We start from the raw sequence: 19867 nt of genomic DNA on the forward strand, positions 1-19867 counted from the left end.
TCTGTGTGTAAGTGAGGAAACAAGCCTAGTTAATAATGAATTTAGCACAAATTGAAATGTGAGATTTGAAAAATGAACATCCTATCTTGCCTACCTGGTTTATAGTTTGGCCAACTGCAGTAAAACAGTAACAATCAAAACAATTTGTTGCTGCTCTGATCAGTTTGATTTTTTTTTTTTGACAAAAAGGTCTTTATTCAATAAAATTCAGTATAGAAAATAATGTCTACAACTTTACAATAAATCAATAAAAATCAGTAAAAAATGACTAAATTATCACAATATATAAATAAAATTCGTTACAGGAAATAAGTCTATAATATCACATTCACTCAATAAAATTTAGAACAGCAAATTATATGAGTCTACAAGTTTAGATCAAAAAGCACATTTGCCTCAGCCAAGATTCTTTTAACACTTAGTAATTAGTGCAAGTAATCTTTTTTGCAAGTCACCATCCCAACCTTGTACTTTCATACTGTTTACCCATCACAAATACTTGCACAGCCAAAACACACTAAAGTTTCATAAGTCAGGAGCTGATGCTGACTCCTCATCACCTTTGATCATGGGATGTACTTGGCTGTTCATGCGAAATTTGCAAGCAAAGAAAAAAACCCCACTCAGCAACATCAGGATGGCAGATACAGTTGCCACATAAGCTGCATTCCCAATTTCCTGTGTTTTGGGGCTGGGTGGCAAAAAGAAACTATCAGGGAAGTTTATGCTCCCATTGTGGAACACTGAGAGAAAATTCCAGATTACGCAAATTGAGACACACGTGCCTGCAGATAAAAAAAACAATCCTGCCATGGTGAAGGGATTACACATTACTGGCTTATGAGGAACTCCCTTGTAAAAGTTCCTCAGTCCAGTGCTACTATAGACTGTTCCTATGGCCCCCAGAATGCAAGCACACGCACAGATTATCTGAACAGCCCGGAAATCCTTGGGGAGAAAAGTGTTTCGCATACCGTAGGACTGGCAAATCTTGTCAGACCTCTCTTCAGGCAAAAGCAGGGTGGTGCTTCGAAAGCATGCTTTACAGATCCCAACCCAAGCAATGCCAGATGAGATGACAGGAGTCGTATTCTTCAAATGCCACACCCTCCACTCCGAGTGACCCATGGAGACAAGTGCGAGGATCCAGCCCAAAGTGGCTAAGGTGAAGAATGGGAATTGAAGGTGACGACAAGTGAAATATCCACTCATGGCCTGGGTGACGTCAGGAAATATCTGGTATTTGTAGCTCTCCTGGAAACAACACAGGTGACTATTGTACAACGTGCATACCCATAGTGGCTAAGAAATAAAAAGGGATATGGCAGTGAATAGTTTGGGTGGTGCTAAGTGTTTTTCAATGAAGTGCCAATAATCTCTGGAAGAAGAGTAAGAATGGATAAGTGGTTGTTATTGTTTTAACTGCTTCAGTCTGATCTAGGAAGGGTGCAGTAGAACCCTCCAATGTGGCATTAGATGAGAGTCAGGAATCCGAGGTGTAAACAGTTTTGAAAGTGCAGTCAGGAGAAACCTAGGTTCAAATCCTCCCTCCAGCACTTAATAATTATTATCTATGTGATTCTGGGAGAGTCATTTCAGTTGTCTGAGCATCTGTTTTTGCATCTTCTCTGTGAAACACGGACAAGGATACTCATAGTGTTGCAGTGTAGTCATTTTCTTCAGTAGTGTCTGACCCTTCATGACCTCATTTGGGGTTTTCTTGGCAAGGATACCAGGGTGGTTTGATAAGTATTTTTCCATCTCATTTTAGAGATGAGGAAACTGAGACAAACAGAGTTAAGTGGCTTGCCCAGGGTCACACAGCTAGTATATGTCACAGGCTGGATTTGAAGTCATGAAAATGAGTCTTCCTGACTAGACCTGCACTAGATCCTCAGCATCACCTCACTCCTTGCTTCAAAGTATTTCTTAAAGAAATTCTGGCTCTGGAGTTGGAGGAAAGGAGTATAAATTACAGCTCTCACACTTCTAGTCTCTGTACTTTGAGCAGCACAATTAACCTTCCTAGGACTCATTTTCTTCATTCATTAATAAAATGAGAGGTTCAGAATAGATGGTTTCTAAGGTTCTCTTCCAGCTCTGGATCTATGGTTGTGTAAGATCCTTTCTATGATCAATTAATTTGTAAACATTCTTTAAGCACCTACTAGGTGCTGGAAGTTGTACTAGATATTAGAAATACAAATACAAAAAGGAGGTGGCTCCTACCTTCAAGGAGCATATATTCTAATGAAGAGGTACACTATATTAGCAGGTAAGTAAATGTAGGCTCTAAGGAATATAAATACAGTGTGATGGGGGAGAGGCACCAACAACTGAGAGAAATAGAAAAGGCCTTTGGAACCAGAGACTGAGTGGATCCTTGAAGGGATCTGGATTATGAGAGGTGGAGATAAAGGGGGAACACATTCCAGGCAGGGGGGACAGAGAAGGTGTCAAAGCCTGAGAACAGGCCACAGGATAACAGATTTCAGTAGTGATCTTAAAAAAAATAGTTTCTATGAAGTGGTAGAGATAGAATTCAGAATGTAACAGGTAAGAAGAGTGGAAAATGAGGATGTGCAGGCAATGAGCACACAACCTTTTTCTAGATGGACCACTCAGCAGGGTCTTGTCCTGTTGGAGGCAGGTGGAGGCAATGAAGGCCTGTAAATAGGTGATTTCTGTGGTTGGGGAGAAAAATGAGAGTACAAATAGCCTGGATTTGTGGGTGGTAAAAGTTATCAGCCTTTGGTGATCCGTGAAGGATATGTGTGGATTAGAAAGGAGATGTGGATGATGACCTCTGGGTTGTAAGTTTAGGTGCCTGCAATGAGGTGATGCCCTCAGCCATTAATGGGAATCAGAATTAAAGTTCGGTGTAGGATGGGAAGACTCATCAGTTCAGTTCTAGAAATACTGAGCTGAGTGAGTCTGTGCTCTGAGTAGAAAATGAATGAATCCAGCACTTACCTGAAATTCCAGAAAGATTTTTACAAGAACATTAGAACAAAATATCTCTTTACAAAGCTAACAAATGCACCAACCATCACAGGTCCTATTCCGTTGCTCTCCAGTTGAGAACTGGGGCCACTTCTGTAACCATGGAGACCAAGGAATATATTGGCTTTGTGATGTAAGCAACATATTGCATTGGCAGTAGGGAGGGTTGTTCAATGAAAAAAAAAATTATGTGAGGTGACCCCCCTCTGAATTGTTCAGCTTGAAAGTGGTAACCATTTTCTCACCATTTCCTTTCTTTTCCATGAGGATTTTATTTCAAAACCTAAATTTTTCTCATCTTTTTTCAGTTGGTTCCAATGAAAGCCATTGTACACTTCGAAAGAAAGGAAAAGCATCACTAAGACTGGGGCCAATGCACAGTCTGTCTTCCAAGTGCACATGTATTTCAATATCCTCTCACATGGTTTCTGAGGGATTGAGGCTTTACATTAGATCAGTGTTTCATTTCAACAGGTGAGATGATTGGTAGCAACAAACATGGACTTGTGAGGGGAAATCATGACCATTTACTACTATCTCCCTCTACATACCCCATAGGATATCTTTTGGTACACAAGATATAACCCCAGAAAAATGCTCAGGAAGAAGAGCAACAAGGACGAAAATGAATCAGTGGCCCTAATTTAAAATCTGGTTCTGTTACCCTCTTGAGGATAAATGACCTAACAGGGTTAGTTATTTTCATAAGATGTTAGGAAAACAAAGCAAAACAACACAAAACACAGGAAATCATTCAGGATTTATTTCTGTGCCCTGGGAAATTAAGGTGGGTGGAGCAGAAATCAGGAGGGTCAAGTCATCCTAGAAATTATAGGGGAAAAAAAGGAATTCTTTTACTGTATTTGACTCAGCTAGATGTCCCCAAGATGGAAATTTGCATAGAAATAAATCAAAAGGCAAACAGCTGCCAGGTGAGTTAAACTGAACAGGTGTCAACACTAATATGATGAGTCCCTGGAAATGAGCGGGCCTTTGAAGGAAGGATGGAAAGAAGAGGCAGGGAGAAGCAAGGTAGGAGGAAGGGAAAGATGTAGGAAGAAGAAATAAAGGAGGGAGGAATGAAGGACAGAAGGAAGGAGAACGGAAGGAAGAGAGGGAAGGAAAGAAGGGAGGATGGAAGGAAGGAGAAAGGAAAGGAGAGAGAAGGAGAGAGGAAACAAGGAAGGGAGGAAGGATGGAAGGATGGAGGGAGGGGAAAAAAGGAGGGAGGGAAAGAGGGAGGAACTAAAAAAAGGGAAGGAGAAAGGAAAGGAGGGACAGAGGGAGGAAGGAAGGAGGGAGGGAGGGAAAAAAAGAGGGAAAATGGAGCACCAATAAAGTATTCAAAGGGCCACAGCAGCCATGAATATGCCAGTGCAATTCTGAATTGCGAAATGCAACAGACTCTCCAAATGGAATACAGAACCAAAACATTTATTCAGACACCAGAAAGCCAAACCCATCATAGTAACAAAAATCTATATACAATAACAATTCAGAGGACAACGCCATCCCAAAACCTTTCCCCTGCTAGGCTTCAAACAAACCAGCTCCCTTAAACAAAATCACAAGCAAGCTCTTCCACTCATACCAGCCAGCAGCTGCATCCTTCCCAGCTCTGACTGCTGTCTCCAAGTTTTCTCTCAGCTCTGCTCCATCTCTCCCTCTTTCTGTTCCACCTGTTCAGCAAACTCCTCCCCCAACAGACTCCATGTCATTCAGATTTCCATGTGTCCCAGGCAGGTCACATGGGCCTAACAATGGATGAGAAAGATCTCCCCATTAAGAAGCAAAAGTATATTAACAATAAGCAAAAATGCATTATCAATACAGAAGAAGAAAAGAGAAAGGGATGGAGGTAAACTCACTTCTCACAGTGATGTTCAAAGAATGGCTGGAAATGAGGCTACTGTTGTCAGCTGTGCAGTAGTATTTTCTAACATCACTCTCCCTCAAAGCAGAAAGTACAAACTCTGCTACCAATTAGCACAGGATTTTCTTCTCCAGAATGGTTTCTGTGTTGTGTCTGTGCTAGGAGAATGTTGTGGTCCCTGAGCCTTCAGCTATTGAGCAAAGAGGAATCAGCTTCTGCCCTTCTATCACATGGCCTCCTTGAGGTTGTACCTCCATGTGGACTGCAGAGATGGGGATTTTTAGGTTAATACATAATAACTTGTAAGGTCCTCCACGATGGAGGATTTGGGGGGTAGGGAAGAAGCTGAAGCAAGCATTTGAGTTGCTGAAATGATCAGGGTAGGGGAAATAGGAAATGCTGCAGGGTTAGATGTTGAGGGATGAGGGTAGAGAATAATTCCAAAACCACTCTAAGGGAGCAAACAGTGCCCTCACTCCTCTTAACTGAAATCTTAGGAGCTTTCTAACCCTAGCTAACTTTCTAAGCCCCATGTCAATGGCATCAATTATCCAAGATTAAATAGGGTTGGACCTCCCTACACCCGCAACAGAATTGCCTTTGCTATTTTTGAAGGATAGGGATTGGCCACATATCGAGACAAGCTTTTCCTCCAGCCCACTTCTAGTTCCATCTCCCAGTGATACCTTAATAGGGAGAGATATTTAATAAATGTTTGTTGAATACTGAATCCTCTTATTTCCATGCTGTCTTCACCTTTAGCAATGAAATGCATTGTGAGTTCAGGATGCCCTCCCTTTTTCCTCTTTTTATGACTGCAACTAGATTGTAGACTACTTGAGGGAAAGGAATTCGAATTCTTTATTCCCCTTTGTATCTCCAGTGCCTATCATGATGTGCTGCATATGGCAGATCCTCAGATTGTTTATTCTCATGGAATTTTTCTCATCTGTGTAATCTCATGTTAGAGTACATCTCTTTCCATCTCAACACACACACATGTATGCACAAGGAGAGGCAGAGAAAGAGAGAGCGAGAGAGAGCGAGAGAGAGAGCGAAAGCGAGAGAGAGAGAGAGAGAGAGAGAGAGAGAGAGAGAGAGAGAGAGAGAGAGAGAGAGAGATGAATGCTGGGGAAGAGTTAGTCTGTGAGTCATTTTAAACAGTGGGAACCTGGAGATGGAAGTGAAATGCTGTCTATATCTCATTTTGGATTCTTGTAGATCTCAACCCATTTCTGATGCTCTGCTTAAGCGGAGGAGCCCCATCTCTCTAGGAAAGGTCCCATTACTATACTACAGAGAAGAAAAGTCAGAATAGAACAGAATAGAAAGATGCCAAAGATGATACCATTTACCCAGGCTCCCTCTTCTTATTTCCAGAACTCTTAAACCTCTCTCCCTCCAACTTACTCCTCACACTATTGGATGACTCTGCAGAACAAGGAGGCACAGTTTCTACCTCACCCAAGTACTGAATCTTGCCTAGAGAATTTTGAGAACTGGAGCTCTTGGGCTCTGACTTGGTCCAACAAAATGACTGTGGGATCTCTGAAAAACTAAAAGAGAAGCTGGATGCTTGACTTCTTTGGAGAGATCCAGATCTCACATCCCAGAGTCACCAGACTCCCCTCTATGAGCTGGGAGTCTGTTACTTTCAGCATTGGGCATGAAAACAGCTGTAGAGAGGAGTCCAACAAAGAAGTGAGCCTTGGTTTTTCAACACCTGCAGATGTTCAGCCATGCAAAGGGACATACTTATGCATGGTGCCCACCCCAATCCCATTTCTCATCCCCTGGTTGATTCAATTCCTGCTTTCCCAACTCCCTAAAGAAGGAACATTACTAACCCAGTCAGAGTTTCCATCAACGGTCAATCCATAAGATGTCCCTCTATCATCATTCTATTCAATCTGTGACCCTCCCACTGATTGTCCTTATCCTCTTCCCCATAGTAATGGCAGTCATACCACAGATGTGGAGATGCACTGGACATGGTACAATCTTCCATGATATACGTTTAAAGGCAGGATAGTAATATAGACCTCTGTACTTAAATTTACTTGTGGGATAAAGACCTGAATTTTGATTAAAAAGAGGGAAAGGTTTTCTATTCCTTTAGCATGTCACATGGGTCTAAATATTGTTATTTTTTTCCTGGCACCAAAGAATCGGACTATCTCATTCAAGTACAAGGTATGGAATCTTCAGGATCAAAGAAACTGTAAGAAACAACCATATTCATTAGTTACTTATGCCAAACAATCTCCAAACCTTTTGAAGTTTTATATACTCATTCATTTGTAACAAAGGTCATCCTGAAGAACCTATATGAGGATCAGTTTCTCTATACATTCAACAGACCATTATCAAGTGCTATTGTGTGGAATGCTAAGGGAAGGAAGGAGGACAAGAAAGGCCTTAGTTTGAAGCTTCTTCAGGATATTCAGGACTTTCCTGTGCCCTATGTTTAACATGAGACTTAACCCCCTGATCCAAATTCCCCTCTCTCCAAAATGAGATGACTTCTCCCAAATACTCTTTTGTCAATATATCTGCTGAACCGTTAGAGGGCAGGCTCAAAATTTTGGATCTGTGGGGAAGGAGAGAAAGCACTATACTTAGAATTCAAGTGAGCTAGTAGATGTGTCACTGAACTTGGAGTTAGGAAGAACTGGATTCAAATTCTGCTTCAGAAATTAGCCATGTGATCTGGGAAATGATAAAATAGAAGACAATGTGAAATATCTCATTGGAAAAACCACTGACTTAGAAAATAGACCTGGGAAAGATAAATTTAAAATTATTGTGCTACCTGAAAACCATGCTCAAAAAAAAGAACTTAGACATCATCTCTTTCAAGAAGTTATCAAGGAAAACTGCCCTGACATTCTAGAATCAAAGGGTAAAATAGAAATTGAATGAATCGGCTGATTGCCTCTGGAAAGAGATCCTAAATGGAAAACTCCTAGGAATATTGTAGCCAAATTTCTGAGCTCCCAAGTCAAGGAGAAAATATTGCAATCAGATAGAAAGAAACAATTGATGTATTTTGTAAACACAATCAGAATAACATAAGATGTAGCAACTTTTACCTTAAGGGATTGAAGGGCTTGGAATATGATATTCCAGAGGTTGGAGGAGCTAGGATTAAAACCGAGAATGACCTACCCAGCAAAACTGAGTATAATACTTCCAGGGAAAATTTGGACATTCAATGAAATAGAGGATTTTCAAGCATTCTTGATTAACAGACCACAGCTAAATGGAAAATTTGATTTTTAAACAGAAGAATCAGGAGAAGCATGAAAAAATAAACAAGAAAGAGAAATCATAAGAAACATTAAAGTTTGAACTGTTTACATTCCTAAATGGAAAGACAATATTTGTAACTCATGAGACTTTTCTCAGTATTTGGGTACTTGGAGGAGGATAGATAGATAGATGGACAGATAGATAGATAGATAGACAGATAGATAGATAGATAGATAGATAGATGATAGACAGACAGATAGAAAGACAGACAGACAGACAGATAGAGGGCAGAACAAGAGTTGAATATGAAGTGATGATATCTAAAAATAAAATTAAAATTAAGGGGTGAGAAAGTAACATATTGGGAGGAGAAAAGGAGAGATCAAATGAGGTAAATTATGTCACATAAAATAGGCAAGAAAAAGGCCTCATAATGGAGTGGGAGAGGGGGATGTGACAAGGAATGAGTGAACCTTACTCTCATTGGATTTGGCTTAAGGAGGGAATAACATATACACTTAATTGAGTATCTGAACCTATGGGAAAGTAGGAGGAAGTGGATAAGATAGAGAAATGATAGAAGGGAAGGTAGATAGGGGGAGGGTGTAGTCAGAAGCAAACACTTTACAAAAGGGACAGGGTCAAAGTAGAAAAATAGAATAATTGTGGGGCAGGATAGGATAGATAGAAATACAGTTAGTCTTTCACAATATGACTATTATGGTGGTGTTTTGCATAAAGAAACGTGTATTTACTTGCCTTTTTAATGGGGGTGGGTGAAGAGGGAAGAAGGGAGATAATTTGGAACTCAAAGTTTTAAAAAGAAATGTTAAAAAAGTTTTTTTACATAAAGCTGCAAAATAAGATATACAGACAAAAGATTATAGAAATCTATCTTGCCCTTCAAGAAATTAAAGGAAAAGGGGATAAGGAGGAGGGGTTGATAAAAGGGAGGGCAGACTGGAGGAAAGGGTCATCAGAATGCATGCCTTCTCAAGGTGTGGGGAGTGGAGAGATGGGGAGAAAATGTGGAGCTCAAAATCTTATGGAAATGAATGTTGAAAACTAAAAATAAGTAAATAAATTTAAATCTTAGAAAGAACTCTGAATTTGATCTTCTACCCATCTATCCATTACTCTTGATTCACTTCTCTAAGGCCAAAATTAATTAGCTCTTCTTGTACATTATACCCTGTGGAATTCTATAATCTATGAAGATAGATATGTGTAAATGTGTATTATGCAATATACCATTAATATATAGAAATGTGTGTTTATGTGTGTACATATGTATAGGCTGTCCCCAACACAATATTAATGGCATATCGCAGACACATATGCATCTGTGTCTATGAGTGTGTTTAAAATATGTGTTATACACACATATATATGTATGTTAATATAAGAAAATTTAAGGTGAGAGAAAAACAGATGAGAGGGTATAGGGTTAATAGAATATGAAGACCTTCCCCAACAATTAATAGGACCATGTAACCATACCCCACCAATCACGGATGTTTTTGACATTCCATGTAGAGTCTATACACATGTGCTCTCATGCCTCCATGCATGTGAGGTCCCACCTTTCTGTACTAAACCAATAAGATGCTGAGAAAAACTGTATAGATAGTGTTGAGAGGGTTTGAGAGATGAAGAAAAGCAGACATGAAGAGAATGACTGGGAGAGGATTAAACATGGAGCATTTAGGGGACTGGTTACAATGGCAGCAGCAGAGACATAAAGAAGGGCAGGGACTTACCCAAGGGAAGGATGCTTATATTAAGCCCCTTTTAAGTAGCTGTTACTAAGGAGACTCCAGGCTGGGAAAGTGAATTGAGATGGTGGTGCTTCCTGGGCTGGTAATATGTGTAAATACTTTTGTTACTCTGTTAAACTTTGCTTTGCTGTATTTCTATGATGATATCTTGTCTGGGATTAGCATGTGGAGTAAATGTTATACAGGTTCAATTTTGAGTGAGGAGTGCTTAATATACCTGGTAATTCAATCATTAAAATACATTGGTGTATTCATAGCAGCTGCTCCTATCACACTGAATTTACAGGGGGGACATATTGAAAGAGGAAGAGTTAAAGATTACTCTGTGGTAGCAGTCCTGGGTTATTGGGAAGGACTTTTGTGTTTTGTACCAGGCACAGCAAACTTTGGGAAAGGAGAAGGCTGGGGTGGACTGGCAATTAGCATTCTCTTTGGATTATTGAGTTTGAGAAAGAGAAAGACCATCCAGATCTCCAAACCTACATTTCATTTCTCCATCCTTGGTAAATAAAGTCTCATTTGTTCCTCTTCCCAGACCACACATGACTACCAATGGCACAGATATTTACATGCATGCAGATAGGAGTTCTGCCCATTTTACAGTTGAGGAAACAGAGACAGATAGACATTACATGGATTAGTCAGGTCACACACCCAGAAAGTATCTGAAGCTAGATTTGAACTCTGGTCTTCTAGTTAGAGCTATATTGTCTGTGTGACCCTCAACAAGTTACTTAACTTCCCAGTGTTCTTCCCTCCCTATCTCACCCCACCCTGTCCTAGGCTTCTATCTGGGATCTGAGACTTGGATCTGGAAGGGACTTTAGTTGTTCTACTTCACTTGCCTCAATTTAGAAATGAGAAATAAGAAAGGAAAGAGTGACTCCAATTCCACTTCTTCTACCAATATCCAATAACACCCACCCCATGAGCTGAGATGTGAAGGAAACCAAGCATTCAGATAGGATAGCTAGGTGGCACCATCATGCCAGACCCAGAGTGCTGGGTCTAGAGTCAGGAAGACTTGCCTTCCTGAGTTCCAATCAGACTCAGACACTTACTAGCAGCGTGCCCTGGGCAGAAAATGGAGTGAAATCAGAGCCTCTTTGTATTCTCATCCTAGAGGCAACAAAACCTACCCACCCACCCCCAAACCCCACCAGATGTTTTTTGAAAAAAGGAAGGAATGGGCAGGGCTGTGCCTTGATGACTTTATGGGCTCTAGGGAGGATGGACTAGAGGAAAAAGACAGAATAAAAGCAGGGAGATGAACCAAGAGGCCAGGACAATAGTCCATGTTAAAGGTGGTAAAAGCCTGGCCAAGGAAGGCCATGTGAGCCGAAGGAATGGATCATATAGGAGAGGGGCTGAAGAGAGAGGAGAGACAAGACTTGGTGACCAACTGGCCATGGAGAGAAAGGGAGGGAATGTCAAGACTGAATCCATGGCTGCTGACCAGGGGCTGGGCTCATCCTCAGCAGAAGGAACCAGGTCTTGAGAAGGGTCAGTTTTGGAGAGAATGACAAAGACTATTATTTTACAATGCATCTGAGATGCCTGTGGTACATGCAGGCCCTTTCCTGGGACCGTTCTGCTTTTTTATTGCCTCAGGTAAGTAAGGGGACACCTTTCCTGTGCCCTATGAGTCTTGTTTCCATCCTGTCACAGGCAACTGCATGTCAGGAGTGGTATCCTCTCTGAACAGGATGCAGGGAGAGGATGATCTGTTCTGTCTAGACTCAAAAATAGGAAATGAGACTTGGCTGATTAGATGTCATTTTGAATCTAAGGATCTGCTCCTACTCACCATCTCTCCAGGGTAAAGCAATCCAAGCTGGATCATTCCTTAGAAGGAATATGAAGAGAGGCTGCCTGCCCTTGATGATAAATCTCTCACGTTAATGAATCTGACCTCTGAAGCCAGTGGATATTATGAAGCTCACATCATATCAGTCTCAAGAGAGACAGAGATTCGGAAGGTCAATTTAACTGTCTTTGGTAAATGACTCACTTGTCTCCTTTTCAACCCCACTCTGCTATCACATATTTGCACACTTTTAAATGTTCCCTTCCATGACTTAGCCAGACCAGACCTTAAATTGTATTGTAAATAGCAATCATCATAACTACTTGGTACTAGCTAAAAAACAGAGGTGTAGATCAGTAGAATATGTTAAGTACATAAGACACAGTAGTCAATGAGTATAATAATCTACTGTCTGATAAACTCGAACATCCCATTTTCTGGGATAAGAACTCACTATTTGACAAAAACTGCTGGGAAAACTAAATTAGTATGGTAGAAACTGGGAATAGACCAAAGTTTGACACCATATACCAAAATAAAGTCCAAATGGGCATACAATTTAAATATAAAGACTGATAGCATAAACAAATCAGGGGAGCAAGGAATAGTTTGTCTGTCAGATATGTGGAGAATGGAGGAATTTATGATCAAACAAGAGATAGAGAACATTATGACATGAAAAATGTTGATGACATTAAATTGAAAAGTTTTTGTACAAAGAAAGGCAATGCAACCAAGATTAGGAAGGAAGCAGAGAACAGGGAAAGAATTTCTATAACTCCCATCTGTGAGAAAGGCCTCATTTCTAAAATACATAGAGAACTGAGTCAAATTTACAAGAATACAAGACTATTGGTAAATGGTCAATGGATATGAACAGGCAGGCTTCAGAGGAAGAAATTAAAACTATCTATAGTCATATGAGAAAATGCTCTAAATCACTATTGATTAGAGAGATGCAAATAAAAACAACTCTGAGATACCACATCACACCTATCAGATTGGCTAATACAGGAAGATGATAAATGTTGGAGAAGATTGGGAGAGTTGGAATACTAATTCATTGTTGGTGGAGTTGTGAGCTGATCCAACCATTCTGGAGAACAATTTGGAACTATGCCCAAAGGGCTGCAAAAATGTGCATACCCTTTGAGCCAGCAATACCACTTCTAGGACTGCATCCCCAAGAAATCATAAAAATGGGAAAGAGTCCCACATGTACAAAAATATTAATAGAAGCTCTCTTTGTGGTGGCCAAAAACTGGAAATCAAGGGGATGCCCATCAATTATGCAATGGCTGAATAAATTGTGGCATATGAATGTAATGGAGTAGTATTTTCCTATAAGAAATGATGAACAGGAAGTCTTCAGAGATGCCTGGAAAGACTTATATGAACTGATGCTGAGCGAAAGGAGCAGAACGAGAAGAACTTTGTACACAGCAACAATCACAGTATGTGTGGAATTTTTCTGGTAGACTTAGTATTTCATTGCAATGAAAAGACTTTAAAAATTCCCAATGGTCTCTTAAGGCAAAATGCCTTCTTCCTTCAGAGAAAGAAGTATGGAATTCAATCACAGAATGAAGCAGATCATTTTCTTTTGTATTATGTTTTGGTTTGTTTTATGATTTCTCTTATTTTAACTCTTCTATGCAACATGACTAAGGTGAAAATGTATTCAATAGGAATGTATGTGTAGAACCTATATAAAATTGTATTCTGTCTCAGGGAGGGAGTAGGAAGGCAGGGGTAAGGAAGGAGAGGGAGGGGAAAATATCTAAGATATATGGAAATTATTGTAGAACATTGAAAACAAATAAAATAATAATAATAATCAAAAGAAAATGTATGAAAGTCATGGCAGTGACTCTAGTAACTGGCTTTTAGTGTCATCTGGTAAGAAAGGCTTAAGAGACTATTAGGGGTTAATCCTGATTCAGCATCCAATTCAAGAATCAATTAACCAGAGACACTACAAATCTATCTTCAAGGTATTACTATCAAACACCACTAACCATGTGCTTTAGAGAAAGAGATGCTTATGAAATTCAAAATATTGAATGGTATTCATATTTTCCAGTCTAAAATGACCCACAGGTTACCATATTCAATAAAAATGCCATCAATACCATATTCGAGAAGTACTTTTATGTTCCTTCAAAGAAAGTAAACCTCTCTGAATTTGCTTTCAGTTGCAAAATTGAAAAAAAAATATATGGATGGATGTATACATATATATATACGTACATACACGGAGACACACACGTGTGTATGTGTATTGACATTAAGCACAATTTTAGAAGGAAAGCTTAATTTTCCTAATTCTAATGAATATCTGAGATGGAATTAATCAAGGCTCAGTTCACTAGCCCTCAAGGAACCATTTCTCAATTGTCCTTCTAACACTTTTACTTCTTTTCTTACCCCACTTAAGGGTGATGATTCTGTGAACCTATCATGTATTTCACTCTCACAAGATACCGATTTCAACACAAAGCAGACTTTAGATGATAGGGAATTGTCCTATATTGTTATAGCCCTCAACATATGCTTAGAATCTATTTCAAGTCTTAGGTTGCTTCTCACCATAATGACCTTTTTTAACTGAAGAAATTAATGCCATGAAGTGGTTTGTCATTTCCTTCTTCAGCTCATTCTGACAGATGAGAAAACAGAGGCAAACAGGGTGAACTGACATACCGAGGGCCCCATAGCTAGTAAGTGTCTGAGGCCAGGCCCAGCTCTCTATGCATTGTGGCACCACCTAACTGCCCTAGTAGAACAGTAATGTGCCTGTTTTGTCATGGCCCCTGCAACATAGGTCATTATCCCTATTTGTCCTCTTTGCCAATCTGGTAGGTGAGAGGTAGAAGCTTCGAGTTGCCTTCATGGGCTTTTCTTTATTCGTGTTCAGATCATTTTTTTCATTTGATCATTGGTCAGTATTTCTTCTTTTGAAAAATGTGTTTGACTTGTCATTTGGACAATTAGCCAAAGACATCTCATGGGGTGGTGGTGGTGCAGAATCAGCAACTCCTTTTGTCTTAGATTTTGATCCTTCTCCACAGGCTTGGTGTCAGCTTTCCTTGCAAGTACCTTGGCTCTATGTTCCAAAACTTTCAAGTAAATTACCTTTTGGTTTTGTATAATCCCCACTGGATTTAATCCTGGTCATGCTTCTAAGCATTTCTTTTCATTACTTTCCTATTATTGTTGCTTGAAGTAGTGACAATCCCGCCATATATGGCTTTCACATTCTAGACCATTCCTAAATACATTAGTGGATTTAGGATCATGACAGTCCCTTCCCTCTCTCCCCTTCTCCTCTCTCCCACAGCATGATGCTACACTTTTGTTACTCCTCTTGGTCCTGTTTTGTCTTTTGTTCCGTTCAACATCAGAGAGTTTTTTAAATTCCATGAGATATGATGAAATACTATGCTATAGTCCAAATCCTTGGGATTTCTCTAACTCCAGTGAGATAAAAGTAATAGGAAAGGAAAAACAATGTTGGTTTTGTGTTTTCCCCCAAAAGTATTTTACTTTTTTTTAAAATTTATTTATTTAACTTTTAACATTCATTTTCACAAAATTTTGGGTTCCAAATTTTCTCCCCATTTGTCCCCTCCCCCCACCTCTAAACACCGGGCATTCTAATTGCCCCTATCACTAATCTGCCCTCTCTTCTATCATCCCTCCCTTCCCTTGTCCCCATCTTCTCTTTTGTCCTGTAGGGCCAGATAACTTTCTATACCCCATTACCTGTATTTCTTATTTCTTAGTAGCAAGAACAGTACTCGACAGTTCCAACTTCTCTTCATCCCTCCCTCCCCACCCATTCCCTTTGGGAAGGCAAGCAATTCAGTATAGACCATATCTATGTAGTTTTGCAAATGACTTCCATAATAGTCATGTTGTGTAAGACTAACTATATTTCCCTCCATCCTATCCTGCCCCCCATTGCCTCTATTTTCTTTTTTGATCCTGTCCCTGCCCAAGAGTGTTGACTTCAAATTGCTCCCTCCTCCCACTGCCCTCCCTTCCATCATCACCCCCACCCTACTTATCCCCTTCTCCCCCACTTTCCTGTATTGTAAGATAGGTTTTCATACCAAAATGAGTGTGCATTTTATTCCTTCCTTCAGTCGAATGTGATAAGAGTAAACTTCATGTTTTTCTCTCACCTTCCCTCTTTTTTCCTCCACTAAAAAGTCTTTTACCTGCCTCTTTTATGAGAATAATTTGACCCATTCCATATCTCCCTTTCTCTTCCCAATATATTTCTCTCTCACCACTTAATTTCATTTTTTAAAGACATGATATCATCCTATTCCATTCACTCTGTGCTCTCTCTCTCTCTCTGTGCGTGCGTGTGTGTGTGTGTGTGTGTGTGTGTGTGTGTGTGTGTGTGTGTGTGTGTGTATGTAATCCCACCAACTACCCAGATACTGAAAAGTTTCAAGAGTTACAAATATTGTCTTTCCATACAGGAATGTAAACAGTTCAACTTCAGTAAAGTCCCTTATGACTTCTCTTTGCTGTTTACCTTTTCATGCTTCTCTTCATTCTTGTGTTTGAAAGTCAAATTTTCTTTTCAGCTCTGGTCTTTTCATCAAGAATGTTTGAAAGTCCTCTATTTCATTGAAAGACCAATTTTTCCCCTGAAGTATTATACTCTGTTTTGCTGGGTAGGTGATTCTTGGTTTAAGTCCTAGTTCCTTTGACTTCTGGAATATCATATTCCATGTCTTTCTATCCCTTAAAATAGAAGCTGCTAGATCTTGTGTGATCCTGATTGCATTTCCACAGTACTTGAATTGTTTCTTTCTAGCTGCTTGCAATATTTTTTCCTTGACCAGGGAACTCTGGAATTTGGCCACAATGTTCCTACGAGTTTCTCTTTTTGGATCTCTTTCAGGTGGTGATCTGTGGATTCCTTGAAAACTTATTTTGTCCTTTGGTTCTAGAATCTCAGGGCAGTTTTCCTTGATAATTTCATGAAAGATGATGTCTAGGCTCTTTTTTTGATCATGACTTTCAGGTAGGCCCATAATTTTTCAATTGTCTCTCCTGGATCTATTTTCCAGGCCAGTTGTTTTTCCAATGAGATATTTCACATTATTTTCATTCTTTTGGTTTTGTTTTGTGATTTCTTGATTTCTCATAAAGTCATTAGCCTCCATCTGTTCCATTCCAATTTTGCAAGAACTATTTTCTTCAGTGAGCTTTTGACCCTCCTTTTCCATTTGGTTAATTCTGTTTTTTAAAGCATTTTTCTCCTCATTGGCTTTTTAAGCCTCTTTTGTCAATTGAGTTAACCTATTTTCAAGGTGTTATTTTCTTCAGCATTTTTTTGGGTCTCATTTAGCAAGGTGTTGACCTGCTTTTCATGCTTTTCTTTCATCTCTCTCATTTCTCTTCCCAGTGTTTCCTCCACCTTTCTAACTTGATTTTCAAAATCCTTTTTGAGCTCTTCCATGGCCTGAGCCCATTGAATATTTATTTTGGATGTTTGGGATACAGAAGTCTTGATTTCTATGTCTTTTCCTGATGGCAAGCATTGTTCTTCCTCATCTGAAAGGATGGGAGGAGACACCTGTTCACCAAGAAAGTGGCCTTTTATGGTCTTATTTTTTTTCCCCTTTTCTGGGCATTTTGCCAGCCAGTTACTTGACTTCTGAGTTTCCTCTCCACACCCACCACACCTCCAGATCCTCCCAGCTAGCTCTTGGGGCCTGAGATTCAAATGTTGCTTCCCAGCCTCAGGGTTTTTGGCAGGGGTGGGGCAGCTATGCAGTGTGATATTAAGTTCAGGTGCTCAGGTTGGGGCAGGGCCGCCCCACAGGGTTCAGTGCCCTCAGGGGGTTTATGTGGAGACCTTCAACAATGGATCTGAACTCCTGCCTGCTTTAGGAGCCCCTGTCCAACGCTGCTGCCTCCCAAGGGGGCCTGGGTTATGGAGACACCCCGCTCCCCTCTTGGCCAACCAAAGAGACTCTCTCACTGACCTTTGGCGCCAGTGGGTGGTGGGACCTGTGTGGCTTCTGGAGATTCTGTCCCTGAAGCCTGCTCGGATCTGCTCCTCTCTGTGCCGTGTGGCTAAGGCAGAGCTGGGCTCTGTTCTGGTTCCAGTGTGCGATGGACCTTTCTTGTCAATTTTTCAGGTCTCTCTGGAACAGAAATCTCCCCCACTCCGTTGTTCTGTGGCTTCTGCTGCTCCAGAATTTGTTGGGAGTTCTTCTTTACAGGTATTTTATGGGCTGTGGGTTAGGGCCTAGCATGTGTATATCTTTCTAGTCCACCATCTTGGCTCCTCCCCCAAGTATTTTACTTTTCTTGTTACTAGGTCCCTAATCTCCAGTATGGGAGGGAAAAACACAGGAAATTGAAATGACCTCTTAACTCCTCCTTTGTGTGGTAACCACCATTCTTTCTCTTGTGAACCTGAGTGGAAATACAGGGAGGAAAAGAAGGCACCTCATGTTTCCTGGCAGTATTTGAATTATTCCTCTCTGGCTGCTAGCAGGATTTTCTCCTTGACCTGGAAGCTCTAGATTTCCAACAATTCCTGTAAGTTTTCATTTTGGGATTTCTTTCAGGAAATGATTGGTGGATTCTTTCAAGTTCTAATTTGTCTTCTGGTTGTAAGACCTCTGGGCAGTTTTCCTTTATAGTATCTTAAAATATTATGTTAAGTCCCCCTGCCCTTTTTGTTGTTGTTTCTCCTCGTTTTTAGAAAATGTGACAAATAACTCCTTCCGGCTCAGAGGGGTGATGCTGAAAGTTTATTACATGACTGCAGTGATGGGTGTCTCACAGAATAGACCCAGTCCATAGAAGCAAAAGAAAGCTTTTCATGCCTATGCCTGACCACAAAATCCTTCCCCTCCTTCCCATTAGCTAGGTACTACAGTGGGTATAAGTTTCTGATACATCTATTACACAGTTCTCCTACCACCACATGTACTGTATGAACATTAAAATGAACTTTTAGTCCTCCCAGAGGAGAAGCTGATATTTGTGAGTTTACTCTGCTTGGGTTTTTCAAGTAAGACTTAAATTTTACCCTATTTAAATGACTTCTGTCTTCAAAACAGGATAAAACAGTTGGATGTTGCTTTGTCCATTATCTTCTGTGTGTCGTAACTCCTCTGTTATGTCTCCTATTCTGTCAACTGTTATTCTGAATTTATGGAGACAAATTCCTGCATTTTATCTCTCAATTTGCCCCTTTTTCCCCTGTCTTCTGCTAGAACTCTGGAATTTGGCTAAAATATTCCCAGGAGTTTTGCTTTGGGGATCTCTTTCAAGAGGCAATCAGTGGATTCTTTCCATTTCTATTTTGCCCTCTGCTTCTAGAATATAAGGGCAGTTTTCTTTGATAATTTCTTGAAAGATGATGTGTAGGCTCTTTTTTTGATCATGGCTTTCAGGTAGTCCAATAATTTTTAAATTCTCTCTCCTGGAGCTATTTTCCAGGTTAGTTATTTATCCAAAGAGATAGCTCATGTTGTCTTGTATTTTTTCCTTCTTTTGGTTGTTTTATAATTTCTTGATTTCTCATTAACTCATTAGCTTCCATTTGTTCCATTCTAATTTTGCAGGAATTATTTTCTTCAGTGAGCTTTTGGACATCCTTTTCCATTTGGTGAATTCTGCTTTTTAAGGTCTTCTCAGTGGCTTTTTGGATCTCTTTTGTAATTTGAGTTGGTTTATTTTTAAGGTTTTATTTTCTTTGGCATTTTACTGGTCTCCTTTAGCAAGCTGTTGAGTCATTTTCATGATATTTTTACATAGTCCTCATTTTTCTTCCCAATTTTTCCTCTACTCTTACTTGATTTTCAAAATCCTTTTTGAGCTCTTCCAGGCCCTACAAACAATTCATATTTTTCTCAGATGTTTTGAATGCAGGAAATTTGACTTTGCTGTCTTCTTCTAGTTTTATATATTGTCACCAATTTCAGATTCTATACTCTGAGTTTTTTACACTATCCACTCATCTTCTAAGCCAAATACCTGACCTTTTAACTTTGTCAAATTAGATCTTCCCTTTCAGTGGGGTTAGGGGTGGGGGAACTGAGTACTGTCCCAGGATTCAGGGGTTTTTTTTACCAGTTACTCTATCCCCTACTGTCTGTGGGCCCAGAGTTC

General features: G+C 40.0%; 1 protein-coding gene across 3 annotated transcripts in view; it reads right to left on the reverse strand.

Annotated features, from left to right (window-relative positions):
* LOC140506820 (claudin-34-like) overlaps window positions 1-19867 on the reverse strand; it is a 44548-nt gene that overhangs the window by 18194 nt on the left and 6487 nt on the right. Inside the window, exons 1-2 of one of the 3 annotated variants that reach the window (XM_072614416.1) lie at window positions 2974-3133; window positions 162-1254 (exon numbers count right to left, since the gene is read on the reverse strand). The exons of 1 other annotated variant lie outside the window; for it this stretch is intronic. In XM_072614416.1, the coding sequence (XP_072470517.1) occupies window positions 526-1212 (687 nt within the window). In that variant the 5' untranslated portion in view covers window positions 1213-1254; window positions 2974-3133 and the 3' untranslated portion in view covers window positions 162-525. Of the gene's footprint in view, window positions 1-161; window positions 1255-2973; window positions 3134-19867 lie in introns of those variants that run through there. One more of the 3 variants, XM_072614415.1, reaches the window with a different exon arrangement.

The sequence above is a fragment of the Notamacropus eugenii genome, chromosome 5 (assembly GCF_028372415.1).
Source record: "Notamacropus eugenii isolate mMacEug1 chromosome 5, mMacEug1.pri_v2, whole genome shotgun sequence".
Classification (NCBI taxonomy): domain Eukaryota; kingdom Metazoa; phylum Chordata; class Mammalia; order Diprotodontia; family Macropodidae; genus Notamacropus; species Notamacropus eugenii.